The sequence below is a fragment of the Coenobita brevimanus genome, chromosome 51, assembly GCF_032717465.1.
Source record: "Coenobita brevimanus isolate Jiangsu-jjx chromosome 51, ASM3271746v2, whole genome shotgun sequence".
NCBI lineage: Eukaryota > Metazoa > Arthropoda > Malacostraca > Decapoda > Coenobitidae > Coenobita > Coenobita brevimanus.
In genome coordinates this window covers 23,202,223-23,221,361 of record NC_137004.1, presented here as the reverse complement: position 1 = coordinate 23,221,361, position 19,139 = coordinate 23,202,223, and the positions used below count along the sequence as shown (strand labels likewise).

The 19,139-nt window shown below is 40.9% G+C and overlaps 1 protein-coding gene across 1 annotated transcript in view; it reads right to left on the bottom strand.

The window, feature by feature from the left end:
- The window catches only part of RpL27A (ribosomal protein L27A), a 78,348-nt gene extending 59,429 nt beyond the window's left edge, over positions 1-18,919 (bottom strand). The window contains exon 1 of the mRNA XM_080272766.1: positions 18,870-18,919. Within this exon, the coding sequence (XP_080128892.1) occupies positions 18,870-18,872 (3 nt within the window). The 5' untranslated portion in view covers positions 18,873-18,919. The remainder of the gene's footprint in view (positions 1-18,869) is intronic.
- Between the last annotated feature and the right edge of the window lie 220 nt (positions 18,920-19,139).

Here is a 19,139-nt window from a genome sequence, read left to right as displayed (position 1 = left end):
TACACTTAGCTGAAGTGCGGGGCTTGGCCACCTTGAATCTATGGCCCCTGGTGTGAGTTAATGAAGAGAAAAAAGCTCAGGCGGTGCAACTGGGGACTGGCGATGGAAGATTTTCCAGCATTTAATAAGGTCAGCTCTGACCAGTCTCCCTTTTACAGAATACAGGCCCAGGTTTTTCAGACGGTCAGCATAACTGAGTTCGGACAGGCCATTGATTTGCTTAGTCCATCTGTGCTGTACAGACTCCAGGAGCCTCTGGTCTCCGTGGTAGCCTGTATTCCATACAGTGGAGCCAAACTCCATGATGGGTCTGATGTGGGATTTGAATAAAGTCAACAAAATCTCGGTCACGACAGAGGGTGGACTTCAATAAATTATTTGGCAGGCCTGCTGCCTTTTTTACAGTATTTTGTTTTCGTTTTTAAAGGCTCCAACATGCTTGCATGTGTGCAAATGAAATTTCAGTGAACTGTCAACCAAGATACCCAAGTCTTTGTGTGTAGTTTCTACGGAGAGGCTGGTGTTGTTCATGTGATAGTACTGAAGTGCGCCAATAGAGTTTCAGTCTACTGGGCCTCTCTGACATCGTAGAACAGTGCACTTGTCAAGACTGAAACGTAAAACCCAGGACTCAGCGACACTGTAGACCATATCTGTCCTTCTGGCATGTACTTATGTCTGCAGCTAATGAGGAACAAGTGTTTTGGCACAACTTGAGGTAAATCTTCAGGTCGTTGGCTAAAGAAAAAATAAAACTACCTTCTCCACAAAAAATCTCCATGCACTGATACTCGCAGTATGTAGAAATGGGACATACATCATCATCAACAAACATTTTTAAAAATACTGTAACAATGCCCACTACATACGCTGATCTACCAAAAATAAAGGAACCCATCAACACTTCATTCCAACAGCAATTTTGAAAATACCGGTACCAAGTCACTGTTGTACATATTTGAATTAGTATGGTCCTTCTGCTACTTAGGGCCATGTCCACAGTCGTCCCTAACCTTTTGGGCCCGAATGTGTGTCGGGCCCAAACCAAAAGCATCTTTGGATTTCACAATTGCTCCGAATGGCTTTCAGGAGCTTACTAACATCGGGACGTCTCCCTGTGTTGATGCGGTAGGGTTGGTAGTTCTGGGTGGCGAAAGCACTTTCCATATGTAGGGAATATTTAGAAATTGGAATGTAATAAATGTGATAACATGGCTGGAAAATCAACTTCACACAATTCTTACTAATATATTCAGGAGTGAAGATATTCGCAAGAATGCAGCAAAAATAACAAATAGGAAACATCATTGGAATGAAGAGCTAATGGCAACCTTACCACGCTCATACTTGAATCGGAGGTAAGCTGAATCGTGATGAATGTCTAGTATTGTAAAATAAAAAGACTTAAGTAAAAATAACCATGAAGTAACATGTACAACGTCTAATGAGTGATGGTGTTGTTTATTAACGGATGCAGTAGTAGTACATGAACATTTTCTTTTCTAAACAGGGTGTTAGCTATATCAACTTTTACACTGGGCATCGGATATTAGAATTTTCATGAAAATATGCATTAGACAACAATTCTCGCATTTCTTTCGGGTCCGTTTGTTGTGGAGCCTCCACCAGTCTGCGAAAGACTAGTATTCAGATACATAGTAGAAAGCCTTATAAAATTATGCAAACATATTCTTTTTTTCAATACCAGGTGTGTTATTTACCTCTGCAAAATTACATTGGGTATATAATACTGAAATACTGTATTAATGAAAATACGTTGTATGTAATTATTCTTTTACATTATTACTTTCGGGACCGTCTGTTGGGGCGGCTGCAGGCTCCCCAAGAATTTTCCAGTAATTTGTTTGGGACGTTCCGAATGCCGGTTCCGAGACAATTCGCCGTCAAAACATGGACGATTCCCCGTCAGGACAATTCGCACCCTGGACGATTCCCAGTCTTTCTATAAATATACTGTACTTACTTTTGAATAATTAATACTTTAATAACTAATTTTCAGGGGGATCTGTCAAAGTCTATGTTCATTCAATAGCGTAGGCATTGGATATCATTTATAAGTTGAACTTTTAGCCAATAATTAACCCCTACACCGCGGGCTTGTTTACCAATGACTTGTGTGTCCCGCGGGGTTATTTGGGCTCCGACAGACTCTCAAAAAATATTTGCCAAAAATCAGTTATTAGTCCTAGAATAATAAAATTACATATGCTTATGGCACATACCTTCAGCTTTCTCCTGGAATGATTGTTGAGCCTTCGTCGGTTACTGTAGGACTTGTGGAGACCTCTGAAGTAGGGTAACGAAGTCTCCACTTTACACTTCCCGACAACCCGTAATATGATTACCACAGCCAGATACAAACACTATAAACACTATTCTACAATTTTCAAGTAGTTTGGGATCCATACTAAAAAAAAAAAAAAAAAAACTGTGAAAGCAATGGAAATTACGAGCGCGTCTGATCGTCGCACTTGCGCTAGTTCGCTCTAGGCACTCTGTCATTTATTATTCATAAAACCCCTCACACTTTGTATTTCTATTACTATATCACACTTATATATATCTGGAGTCTTTCTCCATAAGTTTCCTTCAGTCGTATTAGTTTATTGTCACTGAAGTCATTCAATTTTTCAGTCAGTAAAATACGTAGAGAGCCACGGATTCACTCTCACTGTTATAACATAAATTATTTGTACTCATATTCTTATATTACTAATTACTTACATTACTATTTACATTTTCTATTCTATTTTCAATATTTACCCTGCTATTTTACTTACACTATGTTATTCACTGTCACTTTCAGTAAGATAAAACTATAATACAATGTTCAATCATATGAACTGAACATCCATTGCTTTCACCTGCTATTTACACATTATTTACACATTACTCCCAAATAATTCTGCTTCCACACTTGCACTGTTAGAACTGCTTCTGGCTGTGGTAATCGAAGAAGCAGGTAACACAGAGGGGAACCTGGCACTCAGCGCACTGCCAAGAGGTGCATTTAAGCTCAGGTGTGCGGCGTGTGGTATGCGCACATACCTGACACCTGCGAATCGCAGCCTTCCTTTTCCCTGTGGCAGGCATTAGCTCAAGTCTGTGCCGATCCATATACGCCCTCTGCTCAAGTCGGTCGGGAAGTGTTACTGGATGGCGCCTTGGAGTTGCTGCTTGCACCCTACCATATCTTTCCAGCAGCTGCTGGACACAAGTCCTGGCGAACAACCTCAGGGAGAAGGACTTGGGTGGCTTGACCTTCATCTTGTACAGGATGAAGGCGTTCAGCATCGTCATATCTATGAGATGCAGAAAAACTTTCCTGTACCACCTAGTATTCTTCCTGAGGCAGTCGATCTCACCAATCATCATGTCGGACTTGTCCACCAGCCGCATGTTGATATTATAGTCCAACACAGCATCAGGTTTCATCACAGATTCGCCTGTCCTACGGTCGACCTTCCCACTGTCTCTCATCTCCCCCTTATGAACGGTGGTGAGCATGTGCACGACTCTTGTCATGCCACCGTATTGCCAGCATCTTCTCACACTTGCGTAGGTGCACGACTCCTCGCTGCGAAGTTCCCGCCTCTGGGAATTTGGGGAAGTTGGCACGATTACTTTTCACAGTGCCGCAGGAGCCAATGCCGTGCTCAGAAAGGTATTTGGCATGTTTCGGTGCTGTATAGTAGTTGTCTGTATACAGCACATGATTCCCACCAAAATACTTTTCTAGGAGCACTTTCACTACACAGCCTGAGAAGCCAAGGGGGTGTGTTTTATCAAGATCGACAGTGCTGGCTGAATATATGACGAAGTCAAGGATGTACCCCGTCTTACAGTCGCACAGTACAAAGAACTTAATTCCAAAGCGATGGCGTTTGCTTGGAATGTACTGAACAAACCGAAGACGTCCTCTGAACAAAACCAAGAATTCATCAATGACAACCTTCTGAAATGGGTGGAAGAATGACATGAACTTATCCTTCATTCTGCTCAGAATCTCCCGGATCTTCCAGAGTGGGTCGGTTTGGGAAGGTACATCGTTGTCGGCAAAGTGCAGGTTTCCCATCATGTTCCGGAAGCGATCTCTGGCCATGTACTTATTCAAGGTGGGTGAGGGTAGTAAGGGGTCCATGGACCAGTATTCTTCCAACTCATGCTTCTTGGAGTGTGGCATGAGAAGCATGAGGGCAAAGAACACATACAGCTCCTGCACTCCCAGCATGGACCACTGTTGCATCTTGGCTGCACCTGTACCACTTGCAGCACGTTGTGATTCATACCTGTTGGTCTCATCACATATGTGCTGCATGACTTCGTCATCTAGGAAGGCCAAAAGGTAGTCGACACACTCAGCATTTTCGTCCATAGTGAAGGCAGGCTGAACTCCTCAGGAGCTCTCATCGAAAACAAGATTTCGGGGACAAAATCTGACCCTTCCGTCCACGCGAAGGCGTCCAGGACTCCCTGTCGTGGCAGTGTAGGGCAGGTGGTGGTGGTGGAGGTTGGCTGTGAGGGAGGTTTATCTCTGTCAAGGTCACTCTCACTGACCCTAGGTTGCCGTACAGCACTAGCAGCCCTTACCCTACTAGCTACACTACTTTTCACTCTCCTAGATTTACCTCTACCTCTACGGCCTGCCTTCACTGTTGATGCTGGTGGTGACTCCGACGATGAAGACTCCGGAGATAACTCAGCCGATGATGATGACGAGATGAGTAAAGCGGGGCTTGGGGAACGGGGAGGTGAATGCACTCGTGATTCATGGCAGGCTGGGTCACGTGGGGGCATTGTTCTGGGGCTAACACGCCGCCTTTTCACTCCCTTCCCAAATTCTTGTCCTTCCTGCACTAAAGGCTCCTTTCCCTTGGAACTAGACTCTGATTCACTTATTGAAGCACTCGTTGTCGCTGTTTCTGGTGCAATAACCTCACCCGGCTCATCACACGATTCACCCGAATCGTCATAGTCACTGTCCATCATTATCATGGACAATTCTGCCAGTTTTCATGCCACTGCAGAGTCACTGAGGCCTTTCCTGCTTGCCTCAACACTTTTCTTTGGAGTAGAGGTCACGGGGCCCTTTGCAATGGGCGCAGAAGCGGCAGGAATGGCGGGGCACGAGTGCGACATGTTTTCTCTACAGCGGAAGACAAGGAACTAAATGGCGCGGCTTATCTGAGAAGGGAATGGTTGACAATGACACTTTAGGCTGACTGCTGCTAACTTACAGGCTAATTTTTTATGGGTAGAAAGTCTCGGCAATAAATAAAGAAATAAGTAGTTCCAGGTGAATGTAAATGTCAGTTAGGATTCTCTCTTCCTTTCTGATATATATTTTTATTACAGACATCGATTACAAGGCATAAATCAAAGGGGAAATTACCGTGGTAATGTAGCGAATGAATGCACGTGAGGTTTTGTCAGGTGATAATTAGCCAATTTCTGGAGTATAACACAATCACTTACCTGGTTTTTTTTTGGTATATATTATTGGGTATAAATAAAGGGCATATGGCTTATTTCAATGGATGAAATCTGTGGAAAAATCAGGGGGAAATTTCCGTAGCGCAGCGCGGCGTGGGAGGTGAGAGGAGAGGGTAATGGAGGGCAGGTAGGGAGGGGAGTCACGAAGGGGGTAAAATCGCTAAAATGTCAACAACAGATGGGAGTACAGATGAGATTTGGAGTGCTGACTAGTGTTGGACATTGGCAGTACTGATAGATGATACAAGCCACCACTTGAGAGCCCGGGATAATTCAAAATTACACAGAATCACAAAAGTGATGCCTCGCGGTTAAGGGGTTAATGTGTTTTTACCTCTCTGTAGTCGACTTTGAATTACATTCTAGCGTCACCCATAGCTGTCTTCATTAATTTTCCTTGGTACTACAACATCTTGGGTACATTTTAAAATGACTCTGAAGAGGTACAAGTAAATATTCATCTCAAATGACAATATCCAATGTGTTGTTCTGATCGGCCATAGTGGACGCAAACAGTGGGGAGAGATATGGCTGAGCCTCAACAGATGTCACTACATGTGCTGGCAAAGTGACCGAGATTAATTGGACCAACGGATAAATAACCAGTGGGAGAAGGAAGCAGCTTCATTATTTCTACGTTCTCCTTTGGTGGTGTATGAAAGCAAGCATATATATATATATATATATATATATATATATATATATATATATATATATATATGTGTATATATATGGCAGCCTCTGTCAGAGATCTATCTATCTTTCTATCTACTGGGGGCAGATGGGGTAAGGAAGGTAAGGTCCCAGGGGAAAGGAATTACAGATCACGGCACAAAGACGGAGGGAAAGGAAAGAAACAAGGGACGGGTGAAATGGGGAGTCTTTCAGGAGTGGGAAGGAATGTTGGGTAAGGAAATAGAGGTCACAGGGGGAAAGGGATTGCAGATCCCAGCACAGGTGTGTGTGTGTGTGTGTGTGTGTGTGTGTGTGTGTGTGAGAGAGAGAGAGAGAGAGAGAGAGAGAGAGAGAGAGAGAGAGAATTTGTATCTGAATGTGTGTGTGTGTGTGTGTGTGCACACACAAGTGTTGTGTAAGTGGGTAAGAAGCTGGGTGAAGAGAGGGGATTGGGGATGGATTGGAAGGAAGGAAGGAGGGGTGATGTTTTGAATTTAGGGGTGGTGGTGTGAGGAAGATTTTATTTGGCCACAGAATTCGATAAGTTATAAACTGAAGTATCCAAAACACATGTTCTCCAGTGCCAGAAAACATGCCAGGGTTATCAGGAAATGGGCAACGGCTGAGAAATCCAGTGATGTGACAAGCATAATCCTGTCCAATAACAGTACGAGCAACAACATTGCATGGTTTTTTTAAAAATCAGGAACTGAGGTAGCTTTTAAGACATTATTTCATATCAGTATTCACCAAGGAAAATCTAGACCTGGTCCCTCAAGCAGCAAATATTTACGATGAGAATACGGAAAATATTCTTAGTCAAATAACCATTAGTAAGGAGGACGTATTGAAAAAAATTAATAAGTTAAAACCTCAAAAATCGCCAGGTCCAGGCGATATATATGCAAATATTATAAAAGAAACCAAAGAAGAATTATGTCAGCCACTTTTAACATTATTTAATGACTCTTTAAGTTCAGGAGAAGTTCCCGAGGCGTGGAAGACCGCAAACATAGTGCCCATCTTTAAAAAGGGTGATAAATCAGCTGCGTCGAATTATCGTCCGATAAGTCTAACGTCAATAGTACGAAAAATGTTAGAGTCAATTTTGGCAAATAAGATTAGAGAACACTTAGAAAGATTTAATCTTATAAACGAAAGTCAGCATGGATTCAGGCAAGGATGATCCTGCCTCACAAACTTGTTGTCATTCTACTCGGAGGTCTATGAGGCAGTAGATAGCGATAAAGCTAAAGATGTTATTTATCTGGACTTTAGTAAAGCTTTTGATAGGGTCCTACACGAAAGGTTAGTTAGAAAGGTTCGAGCACACGGTACAGACGGCGACATCTTAAAATGGATAGAATCCTGGCTGAAAGGACGAAAGCAGAGAGTATTAATAATTGGAACGAAGTCGGACTGGGGATTAGTAACTAGCGGTGTACCACAGGGTTCAGTACTCGGTCCCTTATTATTTATCATATATATAAATGATCTAGACTTAGGAGTCAATAGCAGCATCAGCAAATTTGCTGACGATACAAAAATAAGGCGTATCATTAACTCGACTGACGATTGCCATAACTTACAAAAAGACCTCGATACATTGTCCAAATGGTCTAAAACTTGGCATATGGAATTTAACGTTGAAAAATGTAAAGTACTTAACGTAGGCAAGACCATTGGAGATACTAAATACATCTTAGATAACAATGAAATCAGCAAATCGGAATGCGAGAGAGATCTAGGAGTTAAGATTAGTAACGACCTTAAACCAAGGCAACAGTGTATTAATGCGAGAAATAAAGCAAATAGGGTCCTAGGATTTATTTCAAGAAGCGTGAGCAATAGATCATCTAAAGTAATACTGAAACTCTGTCTAGCTTTAGTAAGGCCACATTTAGACTACGCAGTACAATTTTGGGTGTCCTTACTATAGAATGGATATTAATTCGTTAGAAAATGTACAGAGAAGAATGACAAAAATGATACATGACATCCGGAACCTGTCATATGAAGACAGACTGAAAAGACTAAGTCTGCATTCGCTAGAGAGGCGTAGAGTAAGGGGAGACTTAATTGAGGCGTTTAAGTGGATGAAGGGTATAAATATGGGAGATATCAGCAAGGTACTTAAAGTGAGCATACAGGATAGAACTAGAAATAATGGTTTCAAACTAGAAAAATTCCATTCAGTAAGGAAATAGGTAGAAATTGGTTTGGTAATAGAGTAGTAGACGAATGGAATAAGCTACCAAGTAAAGTAGTTGCTGCCTCTTCCACTGAGAGTTTCAAGCATAGGCTAGATAAGCATATGACTAAGGGGTGGATATAGAAAAAAGAAAATCTTATAACCAATACTAATTCATAATTTTTCCTTTTCAGGTTACACTGTGATAGTCTCTATTCTCCTTTCACACTTTCCTGTAAAATGTCCACGCCAGTTTTTCTATAAGGCGTGGTGTTCTTTCTGACTTTTTCCTGCCGGCTTTGGCTGGAGGGTTTGGAGGGCGGGGGAGAGCCTTCTTCTTTGTTATCCTTATCTCATTCTAGTAGTTCAGTTACTCTTCTAGGAGCTGCCTAGCATGGGCCAACCGGCCTACTGCAGTTATCCTCTCTTCTTATGTTCTTATGTTCTAGACAGTGGGTGATCTGGTCAGACACAGGGTACGAACCAGCAACACAGGCGAGAGAGGTTGTTACTCCATTCCATGTGCAGTATGCGATAAGGTCTACAGAGGCAAAACGGCGTGATTTGGAAGATAGAATAAAAAAATATATGTATGCAATGAACAGGTACAACACCAACAATGCTTGTGTAACACATATTTAATACAGGTCATATAATGAAATAGGAAAATGCAAAATTTTTTACAAGGAAGCAGACTTAAAAAGACGCAGATGTCTTTAGACAGCTGTTATAGTATGTTCCAGTACCACTGAACAGAACAACGGATCTTATCACCTATCGAATTCTGTGGTCAAGATATTGTCAATAGGAAATTTTCCTCACACCACCCTCCCTAATCTCAAAACAGCATCCCTCTTTCCTTCCCATCCATCCCCATCCCCTCTCTTCACCCAGCTTCTTACCCATCTACAAAACACGTGTATGTGCGTACGCACACACACACCGCTCGCTGGTGCAGTGGTAACGTTCTCGCTTGCCAACTGGTGGACGGGAGTTCGTGCCTCGTTCAGGTTGCGAAAAAGTTTCACTGACGAAGTGGGTGGTTACTGTCCCCCTCGAGCAAGGGGACGGGTGTGTGCGTGTGTGGAGGTCACAGCCTTGCCCTTAGATCGGACTATATGAGCTCCCAGTTCCCTTCCGGGAGGGTAAAAGCTGACGATCACGACCATCAAGTGATCCTGACCGACCCGCTGAATTACATTCAGATACAAATTCTCTCTCCCTTACACACACACACAAACATTTAGATACAAATCTCTCTCTCTCTCTCTCTCACACACACACACACACACACATTTAGATACAAATCTCTCTCTCTCTCTCTCTCTCACACACACACACACACACACACACACACACACACACACATTTAGATACAAATCTCTCTCTCTCACACACACACACACACACACCTGTGCTGGGATCGGCAATCCCTTTCCCCATGACCTCTATTTCCTTACCCAACATTCCTTCCCACTCCTGAAGGACTCCCCATTTCACCTGTCCCTTGTTTCTTTCCTTTCCCTCCGTCTTTGTGCCGTGATCTGTAATCCCTTTCCCCTGTGACCTCACCTTCCTTACCCCATCTGCCCCAATACCACCCCCAGCCAATATCCCCCCCCCCCTCAAACTTCCACTGCCTTCTGCTATACGAGTATATACAGGAAAATTATGTGGTGTGTATTCAGCAATTGTGTTCTGAGGAAGCCACAGGGCGAAACGTCAATACACACTAAGTCCCATGTCGGTGTTCTTTCAATTTGTCAACGAACTGTGAATCACATACGAAGATAATTTCCAACACTTCCCCCTTCCATTAACCCCTAAAATGCGGCTGTGTACGGCCGATCCCCCCGCTGTGGCGGGTTTGTAGCGGGGTCTGAGTACCTGTGGGAAAATATTTGCCAAAAATCATAGATTAACCCTAGAGCATTAAAATTTTTATGGCATATAGTACTTACATTCAGCTTTCTCCTGAGCCACATGTTGAGCCTTCGTTGACTACCCAAGGACTTGTGGAGACTTGCAAAGTTGGGTAACCAAATCTTCACTTTCACACCTCCAGCAACCCGGTTTCCCCTCTACCACAGCCTCATTCTGTCACAGTAAACTTTATACTACAACGTAAAGGTAGTTAGGAATCCGTATTTGTACAATAAGCACTGAAAATAAGGCTAAAATCAACGGAGCGTACGGCCGACATGCACTGTGGCGGCGGTCTTCCCGTCACTCAACAAACATTTCCATTTTCACAGCTAAAAACAGGTATACTACATTATTTTCAATCATATTACTTTCCAAAAGATCACCACGGCGCGCTTTTTATTCTGCCTTACGTCCGCCACTTTATTCTCGTTCCTGTCGGCCGCTTGCACTGACTGGGAAGAGCTAGAACTCGCCATAATCTCACTTTGAAAGCCTGCAGTAAACTGACGCTAAACAGGGGCAAACCGTGAGAAAAAAAAGCTAGTGTTACAACTGGGGAAACAAGCGTTTCCTAGTAGCATAAACTGCTTGTGAGAGGAGATCGCAGATTTACAGTTCTGAGTGCTCAGAGCGCTGCCATGTATCACAGCCAGGCTGGCCGGGCCGTGGTGGGGGGGGACGGGGGGAAAACGCGATATTTGGCAACAACTGAGGTCAGTAGTACAAAGGTAAAGTATGCTAGTTGTAGCTAGAGGGTGGTGGTACTGATAGACAATACTAGCTGGAGCCTGCTTGCCCGCGGTTATTCAAAATTTACTAAAATCGCAAACGCGACGACCCGCCGTCCTGCCCTCATGGCCGAGCGTCGCAAACGCGACGATCCGCGTTTTAGGGGTTAATTATATTTCAGGTGGTCCAAGCTCAGGCTCTAATCTGTGCAAGCGGTGACATCTGGTGAAGCTTATTGTAATTATTGCATACAGTAGGCTGAGAATCTCAAACTTACATATTTAGACGAAATATGAGGATTATTCGTATAACTCTAAAGTATGTCGATCGTTCACTTAAGGTCATTAGGCAATTATATAAATGCCAATGTCTCGTATGTAGCCCTATGTTAAACGATGAATTGAAAGATCGTACATCGCCTGATTCGCGTTTCAGTATATTTATATTTTTTCAGTTAATGCCCACTATTTGATGCCATATTCTACATTTATTATAAAAACAATAAGCAGTAAATTTTTAGAAGTAACCAATGTTTTCTTTTATTACTATTTTTATGTTTTCCAATGCAAAATACTGTGTTTTAATTAGTTTTGACCTTCATTTTGTGGGGAAAACCCCCCTTTTGGAATTTTGAGTAAGATTTCCAAAAGTGGGTTTATCCCCCAAAATCAAGATCAAAATTAATTAAAAACACACTATTTTGCATTAAACTAACCCAAACTAACCTAATCTAGGACCTGACATAGAGTACACATGCCTGCATCAGCCAATATGGCGCGACATTCATCCGCTACTGAGCGATAGCCTAACCTAAGCCACTATATGACTACCCCTACAAAATTTGCTCCCCCAGCTCAAAACTAGGCTTAAAAGGTAAGTCTTAGTTAGAATAATTCAGGGACGTAATATAATGAAAAATGGTAACGTTGGTTACTTCTAAAGTTATACCCAATAAACCACCATCACTTTTAAAACTCTTATAATTACAAGTCTAGTGTACTTGCTAAATAAACTGGTATGTAAATAAATGACGGGGAATCGTCCTGACGGCGAATTGTCTTGTTATTGTTGTGACGGCGAATTGACTTGACGGCGAATTGTTCCGAAACCCGAATGCCATCCCCAACAGACGGGTGGATAACGACGAGTGCAGGGGATGCAAGAAAAGGGTAAAGGAGAACGACAGAGGACTACAGTGTGATATGTGTGAGTGGTGGTACCACATCATCTGTGAACAGGTCAGTCCTACCCTGTACAGAGAACTTAGAGATGAAGAACAATTATGGGTATGCAAGACCTGAAGACCACAAGCAAAATGAAGAATGGCAACTAGTCCCAGAAAGAATTAGAATATAGGATTGAAAATAGACGAGCTAAGAGAAGAAATACATATAATCTTCAGAGAAAAGACCACAGAATGGGATAGGAAGCTGGAGGATTTAAAGGAGGAATTAAAGAGAGAATGGGACAGCAAGCTAGATAACATGAAAGAGGAATTAAAGAAAGAAGCAAAGGAAGAAGTCATGAAAGAAATTAAAGGAGAGGACAGAATAGAAGAACAGCTGAAAGAGGACACAAAAGAGGAAATTAGAGAGAAAATTCTAGAGGATATGAAAGAAAAAGAAGAAAAAGAAAGAAGAAAAAAAATATAATAATATATAACTTAGTAGAATCAGAGAATAGTAACCCTTGGGAGAGGATAGATGATGATGTACGATTATGTACAGAAATAATCAAGGAGGAAATAAAAGTAAGAGATATTGAAATAGAAGATGCAATAAGGCTAGGCAGTAAAGGAGATGAAGGTACAAGAAGACGACCCCTACTGCTCAAACTTAAAGAAACAAAAATGAAATGGGATGTATTAAAAAAGGCTAGGAATCTGAAAAATACACAAAAGGTAGAAGCCAAAAGAATCTCAATAGTAATAGATATGACTAGGAAGGAAAGATAGGAAAATAAACTGCTGTGGGAGCAGCTAAAAGAAAAAAGAGAAAAAGGAGAGACAGGCTGGTACATAAACAAAGGCCAACTAAAAAGGAAAGATGAGAGAAGAGATTGAAACAAGAAGGAAAATACAAATAAAATAAAATTACTAAATATACAAGGATTAACAAATGTAAAAATAACGGAAACAGAAACAATTATATCAGAAGGAGAGTTAATGTGCCCAACGGAAACTCAACAAAAAATTGATAAAGTTAAAATAAGTAATGGCCTTAAATACGTAAGCAGCATGAGAAATATAAACGACAAAAAGGGAGGAGGTTTGTTAATCCTATTCAAAAGGAAAACAGGTATTGAAGTAGAGAAAATAACAACTATAAATAATGACTTACTCTTTAGCAACTGCAATATGATAAATTTCAAGTTTAAACTACTTTTAGTATATTTACCTGCGGGGGAGAAGGAAGAGGATAAACAGAGATATGACAGATTAAAAGAAGAAATAGAGAATATACCGTACTAGAAAATATGAAAGAGGAGCCGTTTATAATGCTAGGTGACTTCAATGCGCATTTAGGCTTCATAGGATCACAGAAATTAGATAAAAAAGGGAAGGATGTAATAAAATGGATGGAGGAATACAACCTCATACTACTAAACAATGACCAAAACTGTGAGGGAGAATATACATGGGAGAGAGGAACAGCAAAAGTGCCATAGATCTTGTACTAGTTAACCAAAGGTTCTATGACAAATACAAATACATGAAAATAGATGAGGTGCAAAATCAATCAGACCTATCTGACCACAACCTAATTGAAGTTGGATATGAAGGAGGAGGTACAAAAAGAAATTGTCATGATAACTGGCAGAGAAAAGAGTATTATACAACAGATGAAGAGTCCCTAGGCAGATTTGTAGGAGAAATGGAGAAAATATGTAAGGAAGGATTGGCAAACAGAATGGAAATGATGGAAAAGGCAGTGAAGAAAACAGCAGACAAAGTACTACTGAAAAGTTATAAAAGAAGAAAAGAAAAAACAAATAAAAATATAGAACCTCCCTGGATGAATAACATTATCAGAAGAGAAATAAACAAAAGAAAAGAAATAAACAGAAATAGGAGAAATGAGAAGGACAAAGAAAAGAAAAAAGTCTTACTGAACAGATATGAGGCGCAAAAACGAAAAGTACAAGAATACATCAAACAAGAAATAACTACAGTGGGGCACCAATTTTCGCACCTAATTGGGTCCAAAAATAATGCGCGAAAGTGGAATTAGCGAAAGTTGGGGCATTGTCTTTATGGCAAAAAGGCTAATTGGTTCCCGGTTATCCTAAAGTAACATCAGATTTTCATTTTCACTTGCAATACAGTACATCAAATCACTATTGTACATTGCATTGTGAGATACAAACAATAAAAACTGTACAGTACACATTATATGAGGAGAAACATACCACAGAGACCAGGTTGAGGTGTTTAATGGATGTTGGGGGTAAGTATCCGAGGCGTTTCCTCCCGACTTTGAATGTCCCGGCCACTTTTTATCACCACCACTGCCTACCGGCCCTCCCCCCACACCACCAGGCCCTTTCCCCACACTACCAGGTATAGTATAGGCCATTGAACCGTGAGAATCCAACACAATGGAGCTAGCACGCTCATACACAATGGCGGGAATGGGTGGACAGAGTGTTGACATGACGTCATTCAAGATGGCGGTGGGCTGCGGGCAGGCGGTGCAGGAAATTCAAAGTTCAAAACATTGTCCCAAACCCAAAATTTGTGCGCGAAAATCGATTTTTTTCAAGCGAAAGTGGAAGTTAGGGAATATTTGGTGCATGCCGCGAAAGTGGATTCCGCGAATCCTGCTGTAGCGAAAGTTGGTGCACTACTGTATATATGAAAAGAAAAAAATAAAGGAGGTGAAGGAGAGCACTGATAACAGCAGAAAGATATGGGAATTAATTAATAAATTAAGGGGAACTGAGCCAAAAGAGAATAAAGAGATAGAATTGTAACAACACAGAAGGAGATAAGCTAGAACCAGAAGCAGCAACAGAGGAACTCATAGGTTACTGGAAGGGAATATACCAAAAACACCAAAACCAGATAAAGAAAGTGTGGAATGAAGAAGAAAGGGAAACATATAAAAGAGAGAAAGAAACTGTAAACAGCCATAATTCAGACACCAGCGCCCAATATAATACAGTAGACCTAATAATGGAACACATGGACATGGCAATAAGCACAAACACTGGAATCAGCCCAATGCTACCACCAGTAAGAAGAGAAGAAGAAACAAAAAAAATACATACTAAATTTACAAAATAAAAAAGCTCCAGGACCAGACGAGGTAAAGCCAAAGTGCTACAGAGCAATGGCAAAGAGTAGCATATGTATAAAATCCATAAACTGCTTTAACCAAATAATAGCAAGCGGAAGGATGCCAGAGAACTGGAAAATCTCAAAAACAAAAATGATACCAAAGAAAAAGAAACCAACAGCCAAAGATTTAAGACCTATTGCTCTACTAAACATAGCATACAAACTATTCATGTCTATATTAACCCTTTAACCGCGGGTGTCATTCCAGAATGACGTTGCAAAAACTGGACCAAACCGCGGGTGTCATTCTCGAATGTTTGTGAATATTTTGAATACCCCGCGTTTTTTCCGTGCGCCAATTGTTTCAAGGGAGAGTAGCTATTAAGTTCTTTCACTCCAGCCGACCCCCACCTCCCTCTTCCCCCCCCTGGGGCCCCACCTCCCACCCCCTGGGCCCCCCACCCCACCCCTGACCAAGCACGCATCAGTATCTGTCCAGCTGTGTGAGTGACAACACATGCTGATGGTGCAGTGAAGTGCAGGCAATTACAGTGCCTTTTACCTGTCTCAGTGAACACAGAGTGGGTGTTTATCGTATGTGCAGTGTTCATATATGTTTACAGTATTATTATCAGAATGTGATTGGCATTTGGTAATGGTGTGTGAGCGAAAAATAGTGATTACAACACCGCTGATGTGGCAGTGAAGTGCGGGCAATTACAGTGCCTTTTACCTGCCTCAGTGAACACAGAGTGGGTGTTTATCGTATGTGCAGTGTTCATATATGTTTATAGTATTATTATCAGAATGAGGTTGGCATTTGGTAATGGTGTTTGAGCGAAAAATAGTGATTACAACACCGCTGATGTGGCAGTGAAGTGCGGGTAATTACAGTGCCTTTTACCTGCCTCAGTGAACACAGAGTGGGTGTTTATCGTATGTGCAGTGTTCATATATGTTTACAGTATTATTATCAGAATGAGGTTGGCATTTGGTAATGGTGTATGAGCGAAGGTAATGGTGTGTGAGCGAAAAATAGTGATTTTACACCCCTCACTTCTAACGGCACTGCCCGTCCTGTGAAAGTCAACAAAGTCATGAAACCTACATCAGTGGAAAGCTGAAGGTTAGTACTTTCTAATGGTACCTTATTTTTTTCTCTAGCTTTATTCTGTGCAGAGTTATTAAGGTTTAAAGGTTTGTTTACATTTGGCTGAAACCCCCGCGGGAGAGGACAGTCAGACCAAAACAATACCCGCGGTTAAAGGGTTAAAAGAAAAATTGGAGAACCAAATAAACCAAAACATACTAAACAATGACGTGCAAGCAGGTTTCACGGCAGGAAGAAGAACAGAGGACAATTTATTCATTCTTGAATACTGTGTAGAGCAAAGTTATTGAAATAAATTACCACTGATAGTAGCAGCAATAGATTTGTCAAAAGCATATGACTCAATAAAATGGGAAGAAATTATGACAGCTCTAAAAAATTTGAAAACCCACGAAAGCCTAATCGACATCATAAGTGAGATATACTGCGGGGATAAAACCATGATAAAATTAAACCAAAATGTAGAACCGGTAATAGAAATCTCCAGCAGTATAAGGCAGGGCTGCACAGGATCGACCACCCTTTTTAAACTTGTAACATTTAAAATAATCCAAGAACTAGAAAGTACAGGCCTAGGCTACAGAGATGACAATATAAAAATAAATACTCTATTTTGCGCAGATGATGGCCTACAATTTTCGCAATCAATGACAGAAGCCAAGGCAAACATACGAAGATTAATAAATGTAGGCAAGGAATGCGGGCTGGAAATAAATAAAGCAAAAAGCAAGTTTATTATATTCAATATGGATCGGCAACCAGAAAAAATTGAAGATATAGAAGTATTTACATCTATTACATACCTGGGAGTAGAAATAACAAACTCAAAAGACTGTTAAAAAAACACAGGCAAAACATGATAAACAAAGCCCATAAACTAGCCAATACAAGCTACTCAGTGACAGCAAAAAGTTGCAACAAGCTACTCATAGGCAAGACATTATGGAAGAGCTTTGCATTACCTAGCATCCTGTATGGAGCGAGTGTAATAGCATATAGGCAAGAAGAAATAAACAAGCTACAAAGAATTGAAAACTCGGTTTATAGACCTATTCTAGGGGCAGCAAAATATACAGCAGAAACAGGGTTAAGAGGAGAGATAGGAGCATCCCTAATGAAAACTAAAATGATGAAAATGAAACTAAATTACATGCAGAGTATCATGAAAAAAGAAAACAGTCTGATTTACGAAATAACAGAAATAATAAAAGGAGGTAAGGAGAACAGGTGGATGAAAGAATGTAAGCAAGACCTAAAAGAACTGAACATAAATTTTGACAAGCTAAAAAACATCAGCAAAGATGAAATAACAACAAGACTACATGAATGGGACACAAGAGTGTGGAAAACAGAAATGGGAACAAAAAGTACACTAAGAATATACAGAAAATGGAAGACAGAAATGGGTGGGAAAGATATGAAATATGACAACACACCAGCCTCTATCACTTTCTTCAAGTGCCGCACCAATACATTGAAATTAAATGACAGAAAAAGGCACTCACAAGAAGAACAAAATGCATAATGTGTGGCAACGAGAATGAGGATTTAGAACACTTCATATTAGATGGCCAGGCATACAGGGAAGAAAAACAACCAGAACTACAACAATCGTACGTAGAAAACAAAGAGGACATATTAGGACAACTATTATTTGAAGTGGAAGATTTTGAAAGAATAAATTCACACATAAGTGCTGGAAAAAGAGAGAGAAAAAAATCAAGGAGCTCAGCAACGAATAAACTGTAAAACCAAGAGATACTACAAGAGGGGCTGTTGAAAAGGCTATCCCTCTACCAATCATCGCATCGCATCAGAGACCTTGGAAGGCTGGTAAGGGGCGGCTGTGAAAACGAAAACGTGTGTTCGGAGAGTAGGCTGTTGGGGACTGAATTGGGGACGACTGTGAAAATTGCCCTTAAAGCATACGGTACACTTCCCGTTCATTGTCAAACACCTAAATCCTGTACGAGGTGGCCACTAACAATCACTGGCGATCTCATATTATTTTCAAACATGCTGCATAAATAAAGCTAAGAACAGCCTACTAGAGCTTGGTGTTTCTTAGAATTTACAGGTTTAAGCAGTACTCGTATACCGCGCCTCCCGTCTCCCGTTATACTTCCAATGACATCAGGCCTCTGCCCTCTAAATTTATGAAATATTCATCCCAAAACAGTTAATTATGCTACACGTATCAAAAGAAAAATGCTCCACCTCAGCATGAAAAACTTTACTAAAATCTGCTCCACTGACATCCCCAGACGAGAGATTCCCCGTTTTGATCAATGCGAATCCAAACATGCATTCTTTCTACCACAGCAAAATCTACATAAATACACACAATTATTATTCAAAAGCAACTGTTAAGCTTTTGTGGATGGTCACATAAAGGATAACATTATAAAAATCGACTGATAAGAAACAACACCTCACCACCGTACCATGCCTGGAGCTTGTTTACTAGGAAGAGGCGGAAGACATCTAGCGGCAGGTAAACATTACTACACACACTCAAAAGATCCACATCTTCAATTTCTTTCTGTATATATATTTTTAGCTTAATTATAAAAAAAAGAATACAACTCTCATACACAACAATTATCAGGTTAAATTACATGTCGTATATATTATTCCGTATCGCATAAAATTATTTGTGCTTTTTATGTTTATTGCATTTAAGGATGTCTTCCAAATTGTGTATCGATATATAC